General features: G+C 37.8%; 1 protein-coding gene across 2 annotated transcripts in view; it reads right to left on the bottom strand.

Annotated features, from left to right (window-relative positions):
- Positions 1-12,362, bottom strand: part of RANBP17 (RAN binding protein 17) — a 253,220-nt gene that overhangs the window by 117,142 nt on the left and 123,716 nt on the right. For both annotated transcript variants that reach the window (XM_089477831.1, XM_089477830.1), the window contains exon 15: positions 3,521-3,594. In XM_089477831.1, the coding sequence (XP_089333957.1) occupies positions 3,521-3,594 (74 nt within the window). The remainder of the gene's footprint in view (positions 1-3,520; positions 3,595-12,362) is intronic.

Below are 12,362 nucleotides of genomic sequence, written 5' to 3'. Positions count from 1 at the left end.
ACCGAGTGATTTGGGGGCATTTTCTGACCCCACTGTACTTTAGGCAATAAAAACGTCCCATACTCACAGATGCATTTATGGTGTGGTAGCATAGGAATACAAGTCAGCAAAATAATAGTATAGTCAAAGAACATCATCATTAAGAAAGGGCCAAAACAGACGGCCTGGTAAAGCAGCCTTCCGAGCAGCTTGGAAGTGGGGAGTTTACACACCACATGCCCCCAAGATATCCAGAAGTCGGCCTGGCCAATTACATGGGGACAGCTTCAAGACGCTCTGGGGGCATGGTGTTTACATGTCACACGCCACCAGAGTGCCTGGAACTCACTCTGGGGTTGCGGTGGGGCCACCAAAAGCGACCCTTTACTGGCTCAAATAGGAGCAGCTCTTTCCTGCTCCTATTTGAGTCAGCAACACGACACACTGGGGATGCAGCACGTGGTTGCCACAGCTCCAGGGCGGCCCCAATTCGCCCTTTCCGGGCTGTCTGTTTCGGCCCAAAGTAAAGAAGACTTGGAAATTTTCTCATTCTTGATGGGAAAATGTGTCTTCACCCACTGAAATGCATTGAAACATCTTGTTGTGGAGGGAAAAGTCAGCTGGTTTAAGATTTATATTTCACATGGCGATATGTGAAAAATTTGTGAAAAAATCCCAAGAGTTTCAAACAACAAGAATTTTTCCATGTAAAAGAAAGCTGTTTTTTATGCAAAAATGTGGTGTTCTGAGAAAAAACAATGGCTGTGGGAAGGAGTTTATATTATTTTTACAAAAAGTCTCAAAATGTGAAAAACCATCAGAAATGTACAAAAACTCCAATAATTCATTCAGAAGGGAAAAACCTTTTCAAATTCTTATTCTTGCATGCAATTCTTAATTTTTACATGTAAAAATTAAACAAGTAAAGATTTACATGTCTGATGCAGATTACAAAATCCACATGTCCAGAATAAGAAAATAAATTCACAGGCATAAGAATATGACAAGCCACTCTTTTTGGGGGGAGGAATTGTAATGAACATAAATATTACAATGGTTACTTTAAACTTTAAAGAAATTTATTGCAAATTCAAACAATTAGAAAGCAGACATAAATCCTCAAGGAAAAGAGAAATTTTGATTTATTTATAGGAACATGCAGCATTAATGGTATTATGGGGTAATTTTTTTTTTACAATAATAACAAAGTAGCCTCTACTGAGGGAAATATTCCTTAGTGAAGGACCATTCTTTGTATATGGCACTCTAGGTCATCACAGGTTTTATTTGGGTACTGCAGTGGTCCTTGCAACCAGGTGGTACAACATCTGTAGGTTCTCCTACCCGCTGTACTACTTTAGATCTAACAGTGTGCCGCAGCCCTTCTGCTAGTTCAAAGATGGTGAAAATAATGTTTTCCACTACATTTCATCCAGATTGGAAATAAGGATCATCTATTGTCACTGCACTCCAAGCGAAGCAAGCTTCTTGTGGTCCAAGTAAATTACTCCCTTCAGAAGTTGTGAGGCATTAGCACTGCAGCAGCATCACAATTTCATGCCACATTTTCCTGGTTTATTTGACATATACTACTGAAATGGGTTATGTACCTCTAACCTCAACTCATCTGGCCATTAATAGTTAGCTCTATTCCTAGTATGTGCTACTTTCAAAACTATTCAACTTAATTCACCTGTCCTGAAAGGCAGTCAGTTTATTAGAGACTCTACAAACTATTCTTTTTTCCTGTTGGCAAAATTCAAGTACAGTGGTCCCTCGGGTTACGAATTTAATTCGTTCCGCGGCGCCGTTCGTAACCCGATACATTTCGCAACCCGAAAAGCCGCTGGAAAGCCGCTAGCGGCTAGCGGCGGCTTTTGAATTTCGCGCCGAAACGCGCCGAAAAAATCTTCGTAAGCCGAAAAATCCTTCGGAACCCGGAACAGTTTTTTTAAATCTAGGTTTTTCGTACCCCGGAAATTTCGTAACGCGGTGCATTCGTATCCCGGGGTACCACTGTACCCTCTTATCCAAAATCTCTTCTGAATACTGTTGTCTTGAAATGACATTGACCTGAGACATGATGTCACAGTTCCTCCAAGTCTTTATTCTGTCCATGATTCATCCCCAGCATGAGCAATAGGCCAATGTATGCTTTTAAGCTCAGTAATGTAAAGGGATCCCTGCTTTTCATGATATCACTGGAAAGGATCCTGTGATCATATGTGAACTTACTATTAACTCACTTTTGAGCAGGAAAGAGGTTTGGTTACCATGCGAACACACACAAGCTCTTCTGCCTCATGTTGCAACCACAAATTAGTATAGAGATTTTTTTCTCTCTCCCAATACACATTACAGTATTAGGGACAAAAAAATTACATGGATAGCACTATGTAGTTGTTCTACAATCTACAAGGATAATTTTTTCAATTCCTTTGGGGCCATTAAATAAAACCCTGTACACGGCAGGTGACTGAAACTCAAGGAACTTGTTTAAAATGTTTTAGGTCACAATATCCTAAAAAGCATACTTTGTACTTCTAATTCTATATGATTTTTTTTGGGGGGGGTAGATACTTGGGTTCTAAAATATAATGGGGTTCTAAAAAGATATTGGGGCTCTAAAATTGTGATATTGGGGTTCTACAATATCCCTTCTGCCAGGATGAGAGTTTAAAAAGCCCCAAAGAGATTCAGAAGTTCTTTTTACCTTTCACATCCCTCTCTTAGGGGCAGCCTCCAGCCCCCCCTTTTCACCCAGATTGCACTGCGGCAACTGCACACTGAGGCCCAAATCTGGCCTTTCCAAGGTGTAAACAGGAGCCACAAAAAGCGGCTCCTTTTTGTGCCTTGGAAAGGGCGTGATAGCCGTGGCTATACAGCGCTCCTTTGGCATTGCATTGTGCCAGATGAGCGCTGTGACGCCGTGCACTCTGTGGTGCTGTGCATTGTGTAGATGCTATGCCTGGACTCTGCCCCCGGGCCAGCCCAAAGTGCCGGTCTGCACAGGGCCTTAGTTCTTCAAGGAAAGGACTTAACTCAGCGTAGCAGGGAATTTGCAGGAGGGATTTTTGTCCTTGCAATATTTTATGAATAGCATTTAAAGTAAGATAAAAAATGACCAGGAAAACAGTTAACCAGTGGAGGAATCAGTACAATCAAGCTCTGTCATGAAACTTGAGGAATACTCTTCCCTTCCTTCTGCAGCTCCCTTCATTGCTTGAAAACTGTTTCCAAAGAGCTTCCCAGCTCTCCACAGCTAGTCATGGGGACATGGGGGCTGCAGTAAGAAATGGGACTGCTTCTCCCTCTTGTTCCACTGGATTTCACCATTCCATTAGTGGAAGCCCCCTACTGGATTAAGCTTTGAAGTGTATATGGACTGCATGCAAACATCACATCTCAATTTAAATAATAATAATAATAATAATAATAATAATAATAATAATAATAATGTATTTACATTATATTCAATGTTTATGTTTCAAACCTTTGAGAAGAAACACTGCCATGGAAAATAATTTAGATACAAACTCACATTTTTGCCATAAATGTTTCTAGAACTTGGTTGTCATCTGTTATTCCCAGGACTTCTGACATTCGAGCATAAACCTGAAAGAGGGGGAAGAAAATCCAACAATGGCATCTTAATGACCCTCTATGGTTCCAAACATTTACTGTTCTACAGAGATTGCAAGTTAACTGAGTTTTCTGTCATTCAAGACTATTTGAATGTAGTTGTCTTAGGTAGGCAACAACCTAATGGGAATACACAAAAATTGGTGGCAAAACATTTCAGTCTCCCTGGGCATTCCATCTCAGAACAGCAGTGCTTGAATAAATGAACTACAAAGGTAGGTTAGAAAGAGAAACAACAGAATTGGAGTTCATCCATAAACTACAGTCCTTCACCAATGGCTTGAACAAGGATAATGGCTTCCTGGCTCACTACACACATTTTAAAACTATTTCACCCTATCCTCAGGGGGGCATCTTATGTTCATTTATCCTTCCTACCCTACCTACAGGCTAGTTTCTAAAGCCAAACTGTCACTTCATTTCCATACACAATGGCTAGTTCCCAATGTCTTTGTTTACTAACAACCATAGTCAAAACTGGACTTCATTTCCATACACAAAGGATTTTGAATCTGAATTGACATCCTCACTTACCAATGGCATATGTATGTCTGACCCTGGTTTCCACTCCACTAAATGTATCTGAGGAAGTAGACTGAAGTCTACGTAAACTCATGCTGCCAACTTCTTTCTTTTACTCAAAGATGCTACAAGATCTCTCTACAAACTATATAATTCTTGTATTTCTCTTCCACTCTTCCTACTTTATAATCTACATAGTTAAGAATCATTACACAGTTAAGAAAGCAAATAATTTTTTCTCTAAGCAGACACAAATGGATAGACAAATAGCTACAAATGAAGCATAAGCTAATAAATGCAGAGTGAATCTATCCATATATAGTCAGAAGTAAACCTCAATTTCCCGGGACTTGCTCCCTTGTAAACACAAACAAGATCACATCCTTGGTGTCACACATTTGATGTTACTGGAACTTTGCTTTGCTTTGGACAATATGTTAAATTCCAGGCTCTCTAACCTAATTGTCCTGTTTTTCCCTGTCCCTCTCCTTGATCCTTCATTTTCTCTGTCAAAAACTCTTATACATGCTCTCTCTGTGAAATTACAATCATGTGTTAAACAAGTAATTCAAGAAATGAACCATTCTGGTACCAACCTTTGAAGACTATTCTACACTAGAACTGGAATTTTGACTACATCTCGGCACTGCAACTAGAACACCTAAAATTCTTTCAGATTTTGAGAAGTCTACCCCAACTTCTTTATAGGTTTTGCTTGCTTCTTGTAAGACCCCCACTGAAGTTTTGATATGAAAGTTGATAATGCAACATGGATGATAGCCAAAGTATTTCTGTCCGGTTTGGAGGCATCTAGCACAATGTTCTTTTTTATTATTATTAAATTTTATTGCACATTTAAAAAAATACAAAACAAGCACAATGTTCTGATGAGTTATGGCATCCATGAACACAAATCCATGAACTTGTTCATTCAATTTATACATCTTTCTCCTGCCAAGGGACCCAAGGCATCATATATCAAAAAGTTATGCTGACTGCCAGGTTTAGTGTGAATAAGTAGAATTCAATGGAATTATTATGTAAATATTAGGGTAAGTGGCACGTGGCCTTCCAGATGCTATTGGATTTGCACCCCCAAAGCAACCAATCAAATTAGGCAATGGTGAAGAACTAGTGTACCTGCAGGTCCATAGATCTAATGGTGTAAACATACCCCATTCCTGCATTAATTTAAAGTTTCTTTGTTGTTCCTGTTGTGTGCCTTCAAGACATTTCTGACTTATGGTGACTCAAAGGTCTATCATGAGTTTTCTTGGCAAGATTTGTTCAGAGGGTGTTTGCCTATGCCTTCTCCTGAGGCTGAGAGCATGTGACTTGCCCAAAGTCATCCAGTGGGTTTCATGGCCGAGTGGGAAATCGAGCCCTAATCTCGAGTCACAGTCCCCATACGATACAAGTATCGTATCTAATAGTTGGATTCTGCTTGCATAAGCTATTTCACAAACATTTCTATTTCATCCCATATCATCATACTAGCTATTGTTTTGCTATTATACAACTGTTAGAACACACAACCACTAAGGAAACACCACTGCCCCATATACATTTGCTGCGAGCATCATACTAGATAAAGGTTATGGTCTGATTCCAGACTCCTGATATCAGACTTTGAAGTTGGCAATAATCTCTTTGATGTCCTGGGTGATTTGGTTGAAATTATAATAGCCAGGTTATGAAAGAACAGTAACATCAGAATCAGGGGGAAAACAAAGTTCTGCCTTCCAGCTGTTCAGCTTAATAAGTGGGGACTTTGCTAATAAGTTTCCCTGGGGAGTCTAGCTAGATGGCCCACTTGGTCTGCATGCACATCTTATGACTGCGTGCCTTCAAAAGTGCCCAGAACAATTTGGAGATGGGGTGGTAAATATTTAACAATGTCAACATTGTCTCAATTATGTATAAAGGAATGATCCAACTTTATAATCTTGGATTTACTCTACATACTTTATAAACAAGGAGCACGTGATATGTAATATTATTTCTATCACAAATTAGATTTCTGTTTATGTACAATCAGTTATGGGTTTGAGTGACACAGATGTTTCCAAAATGAAAGTATCATTACTTGAATACAAATCTTTAAAATAAAGAAATAAGAAAAAAAACATCTTAACTATTTGACATTCCTTAGTCTGCAACAGATTTCATAGCAACCAGCTATACTTTCATAGTTTTTTTTCAGCATTGTGCACATTAAAAAAACCCTTTGAATAACATACCTTAACATCCACGATTCATATTAAAATGGGAAAAAAAACATGAGAGAAAGAAGGCGAAAGGCCACATAATCTGCTAGTATTTTCTTTTGTTGCTAATTAGCATTTGGATCAGAGTTTAACAAATAGCCTGGGATAGATGTCAAACTTAACAAAGAACACTCCTTTAATCCACAGTTATCCTTGTAGCCTTTTGCTAGTTCTTTCATCATGCATTAGCTTTGATTCCTATTATCCCATCAAGATCTGTGTCAACAGTTATCCCTAGGGATGTCCTTCAACTGCTAAAATCTTGACAGCTAAGCCTGAGTGCTAAACAGGATCATTACCTCTTAAATCTATTTATCTGAACCACTGAATAAGCACATAGAAAAGCTTATTAACAACAACAATCTGATTAGTCTTCATATGTGACAGGGTCATTTAAAGTAGCAGTATGTGTAACATAACTCAGTCACATGTTATGGAAGAGAAAAGCATCACATAAGCCAGGTCAGAGGCACTGAAAAATTGAGAAACAAGAGAGAGATCCTTTATCTGAAATGTTTGGGACCAGAAGAGTTTTGAATTTTGTAAATTTTTAGGATTTTGTAATGTTTGTATATACATAATGAGATATCTTGAAGATGGGACCCAACTTCAAACATAAAATTCATTTGGTTCATTTACACGTATACACTTTATATACAAAGCATGAAGGTAATTTTATATATTTAAAATATTTAAAAATATAAATATATACAAATATTACACACACACACACACACACAATATTTTTAAATAATTCTGTGCATGAAACAAAGTTGGTGTATTTATACTGAACCATCAGAAAGGAAAGGTGTCACTATCTCCAACACTCATGTAGACACCTTTGGATTTTGGATTTCAGAATTCTAGATAAGAGATAAGTGACTTATACCAGCATGATCTAGAGGGACACCATGGTTGCAGAAGTAAAAATTAAAAACAAAGCAAAATAGAACAAAGCCCCAAACAGCAAAAACATGAAAATTAGTTCAGAATGTCAAGGGCTAAATGAGGGGGGGAAAAAACCCAGTAAAGTGGTATCCAGCATTTGAGGTGGAAGAAGGCATGAAAGATTGTCTGGTTCCCTGAAAAGGAACAGTTTTGGTAAGAGATGATGATACACTGCCACATTTTAAATGGGTCTCATGTACAGAATTCAAAATATGAGCCCTTCACAGATAGTGTTCCTTAGTTAGAGATATGGAATTGAACCTCACTTTTCTGTTAGGGATGCAATTGAGATGGAGTGTGCTTCCTCCCACTTTGGATCCAAATCCCAGCTGCTGCTTCAGATGGTTGCCATAATTATCTTTGCATAAAGGCTTCTTTAACCTAAGTCAAAACTCTGTACTGTATATATGATCCACATAGTCAGGAGAGAAGACTATGGAGCACACAGACATGACATATACAGGCTAGTCAAACTGGGACTGAAAACATGTAGATATGAGGCAGAGAAGGGGAGCTCAGCCACAAGGTGCAATCCCTACCCCAGTTACAGCTCTACACTTCCTACCGTTCTAGGCTGTAGACTCTATTCATTCTTGCAATTGTCAGTCAGTGGCAATTTCATGACTACCATCCACATTATTTGCCTAATTTGAGGCAAAAGGGAATCAAAAGAGAAGACTAGACAAAATCCACAGCATATTCAATATTTAGCAGAAATATAACACAAATAAAAAAAATACAAAATACAAATTTCTGTAACACTTGCACAGGTATGGGGTTACAATATTCTCATTCAGGGTTTGAACCCCAAATGCCACCACGTACCAAGTCCTTATGGAACAAGTAATAATTAATAGTCAGTTGAAACCAACGTAAGATTTGTCAACTAATTGTGTTCAAATAATTCCTACAAATGTTTCCTTTCTAACAGGATACTGTATGATCATGAGGTGAAGTGGTATTGTTTCCAAATCAATTCAGTGCTAAAAATACTACTTTGTAACATTATAGGCAAGAGAACATGCTAACCTGCTTGCTTCAGTAAGCCAAAAGTGGTGGCTGTTTTTGTGTTTGCTATACAAAGAACAGAGCAGACAGGGAGACATATACATCCAGTTTCTGAGACAAAATTACACAAAACAGTGTATTTTAATTTAATTTTAGGTTGAGAAAATGTGTTATAACCATTATAGAAATTAAAGTTTCCCTACCATATTGTTCATATAATCCTTTGGCCCTACATATGTTTATCTAAGAAGCAAGAGCTAATTATGTCAATCTTAAAATGTGAAGCATATTATAAAACTGGGAAACTGAGAATGGGGTTCCTAAAGGTTGTATGGATATATAATGACAGTTGGAGAAATTCAATAACAGCTCTGTATGGAATGTACTCAGAAGCACCACATGAAACAAATTAAACTACAACAATGAAACCTTCACACTGTGCAAATAAGAAAATACAGAAAGTGTTGATTCTATATGTTTTGTAAAGGCTATAATAATGAATTAAAATTTGGGGCAGTGAATCTTCACAAAATTACACAAGTTATTACCCAGAGGCATAACATAAATGCTTCAAATCTTACAATTTCCTAAACTTTCTTTAGGTTCTGCTGCAGAAAACCAGCACTGACACAACATTAAAACACTTTGTCATGAAGTAACTTGGGGCAGTCAAACATTTATTCCATCTGAAAAGACTAGTAGAGCTAGCTTTGCTACAAACACTGGAGAAAACACCCTTGTTCATATTATATCAGGGTTAAACATGGTAGTATTCTTCATATGTTCTGAACTAAATCTCCTATATAATCTCAAATGACTGGACTAACTGGTTGGGCTTATGGAAATTGCAGTACAAACGGTCTGGATGGTACCAAATTGAATGCCCCTGCATCCATTAATGCCATTTCTCAGATGCAACTTTTAGGCACAGAAATAAGAAAACATGATAGACATACTTTATTAAATAACTTGGGACAGTCAAACATGAGAATGGCATGTACGTGTAATAATAATCACTTTTTGTACCAAAATAAAAAGTAGCATCATGACAAGAGTGTATCAAAAAGAATGCACTCCTGTTCATGCAGAGACAGCTACTATAGTGAAATGTTTATAGTTCTGGACACAAAGGCCTAGACTCAAATCTTAATTCAAATGTTTTATGGGTAGAAATAGCACTGACAGAAATAAATATGTTTAAAATACATTCTCAAAAGGGGGTGGTGGGGAAAAACCTTGAACATAGAATCAAGATACAAGGCAAGTTTTATTTTATGGGCAACCATCCCGAGTACGAATAAAGAATAAAATGAGAAGCAATGTTTTGAAAAGAAGGATGCCTGCAAATATATTTTTCCAACATCTTTGTGATGTGTTACAGGGGTGAGAAAGGTGTATGAAGCTGATTAACTCCAATTATAATTATGAAAATGCCCTCATTTTACCATGAAAGCCTTCTTCAATCAAAACCAGTCCATCTCTAGCTAATCAACAGGATTTGCATTAACCCTTTCTGTCTTGTGAAATAAAACAATGTAAAAAATAGGGAAACAATGGCTACATAAAGTCAAATAAGAGCACATAAGATTACAAGGAAGTGGACTCCAGGATGCATCAGCTCAAATGAAGGGAATAATTAGGAAAATTGGTCTGCATTTGGGAGGCCCTATCCTATAAAAGAAACTCTGGCCCGTTACAGACTGCCAAAATAAAGCTGCTTTGGGTCTCTTTGGAGGTATGCTATTTAAATGATGCATGGGTCCTAAGAGTCCGGAGGTCGCGCCAAAGCCACACTCCATTCCTAAGCACTGGAGTGCAGCTTTGGTGCAGCTTCCGGATTCTTAGGATGCATGCATCATTTAAACAGCATACCTCCAAAGAGACCCGAAGCAGCTTTATTTTGGCAGTCTGTAACAGGCCTCTGTGACTTTGGTCTTCACCCTGCAGTTGTGTGGAAATATATCATGCCACAATCCAAAAACATTCTGAGGATCTTAGGAAAGCAGATATCACTGCTTCTCAGTCTAGAAAGGGTTACAAAATGATTTCTAAGATTTCTTTGTGGGTTTTTTGGGCTATGTGCCATGTTCTAGAAGAGTTTATTCCTGATGTTTTGCCAGCATCTTCTCTGAAGATGCCAGCGACAGATAAATTTGTCTAGAACATGGCCACATAGCCCTAAAAACCCTCAAAAACTATGATTTCTAAGGATTTGGGGCTTCACCAATCCACAGATAAGATAAGAGTTCATGACTCAACAATACGGGTGAAACAAATATTTGCTGTTACTCACTTTATGGTTGGAAAATGAGTTATCCAACACTCAGGAAAGCTGGCTGGCAAGAGAGGCAGGATTTCTGCATATTTTCAGGCAGTACTCATAGTGTTCAGGAAAAGTATTCCCTGCACAAATATATGTAGCTTTTCTGCACAAAACTGCACATGACCACTAGTCTTATTTTATGCAATATTTGGATGTCCAAATATTTTGACTTTTATTAACAAACACCTAGCCCTGCCCATTAAATTTATTGTAAACAAATTGCTGGAAATGTCTTAAAGGAATTGGAACAAATTATCATATGTGGTGGTAATGTCCTAAAGCTAGAAGGTATTGGATAATGGTCCATAAAATAATAGCAAATGAATTAATGATTAAGATCCCTTTCACACCAGAGGTGTTCCTATTAGAAACGACTGATAATGATACAGAAAAAGAATATGGTAGACTGGTATTTTACATGTTAACAACTGCAAGAATAATATATGTTAAGCTATGGAAAAAAGAAGCAATACCAACAGTAAAAGACTGGTTAATTAAATTATATGAAATGGATGAGAGGAATGACAGAAGAAAAATTTTAAAGTGACTGGCATAGCATATACTGTTTAAATATTTGGAAAAATACTGGGGTGATCCTTTGGTTATGGTTTTCAAAGACTAAAACATAAGGATGGACGTGTATAGCGATAAATTATATAGAAACAAATAAAAGCATATACTACAACAAAAGATAAGACCAAAAAATGGAAGGAAAAGAAATTTATAAAGATTTACTATATCAATGATTAAAGGTAAAATAGGAGTATTTACTTAATAGTAGAATTGAACAACTAATATTGGAAATGATGTAAGACAGGGGTAGGCAACCTGCGGCCCGCGGGCCAGATGCGGCCCGGTGAGGCCAGCCCCAGCCCGGTCCTGCCGCCGATTGCCACCGGGGCCTTTGGGGGGCAATTGTCTATAGAAGCCTCAGAAACATGCATTTATATTAACATTTTTTAAAAAATCAGCAATTTTTTTTGCGTGCCCTCAATTTTTTTTAAAAAGTGTCTTCCATTTGAAATTTTTGTCCTGACTTATTTATATATTTATTTATTTTTTAAAAAAAAATATTTAATTATTTATTTTTTGGCTTCGGCCCCCGAGTTGTCTGAGGGACAGCAACCCGGCCCCCGGCTCAAAAAGATTGCCTATCCCTGATGTAAGACAATGATAATAGATTTAAGGTATGATCAACTAGAAAGGAAGTCAATTTCTATGTTGCTGTTTTTTAAAGCGAGAAATATTGTTTGATGTCATCTTAAAGAATGTCATGTCTGAGTTAGATATAAGTTATACGTATATATGTGTAGTGTCAATGTAATTACAAGGATTTGCGTTGATGTCAATACAAATATTTTAATAAAAGGAATGGTTATAATCACTGGAGATACCCTGTCTGTTGAGAAAGCACTACAATCCCCCTCATCCTGTCAGAGCACAACAGAGCCAAGCCTCCAGAACAGCATACTCTGAGGGAAGCAGAGAAGGAAGTCTTCACCCCATCAGACAGCCCACTGGTGTCATTGAGAAAGATAAGGAAGCTACCTTAAATTGAAGCAGATCACTATTGCACCCATTGCTGAGCTTGTAGATAGGAGACTTTTCAAAGGCTATCTAGTGCTGCCAGGGATTAACCCTGGGACCTTCAGCATATAAGACATGTGCTCTAC

The sequence above is a fragment of the Sceloporus occidentalis genome, unplaced genomic scaffold (genome assembly GCF_023333645.1).
Source record: "Sceloporus occidentalis isolate IW3139 unplaced genomic scaffold, rSceOcc1.0.p SCAF_12, whole genome shotgun sequence".
Classification (NCBI taxonomy): Eukaryota; Metazoa; Chordata; class Lepidosauria; order Squamata; family Phrynosomatidae; genus Sceloporus; species Sceloporus occidentalis.
Note: the sequence above shows the minus strand (reverse complement) of the source record. Positions and strands in the feature narration are given on the sequence as shown.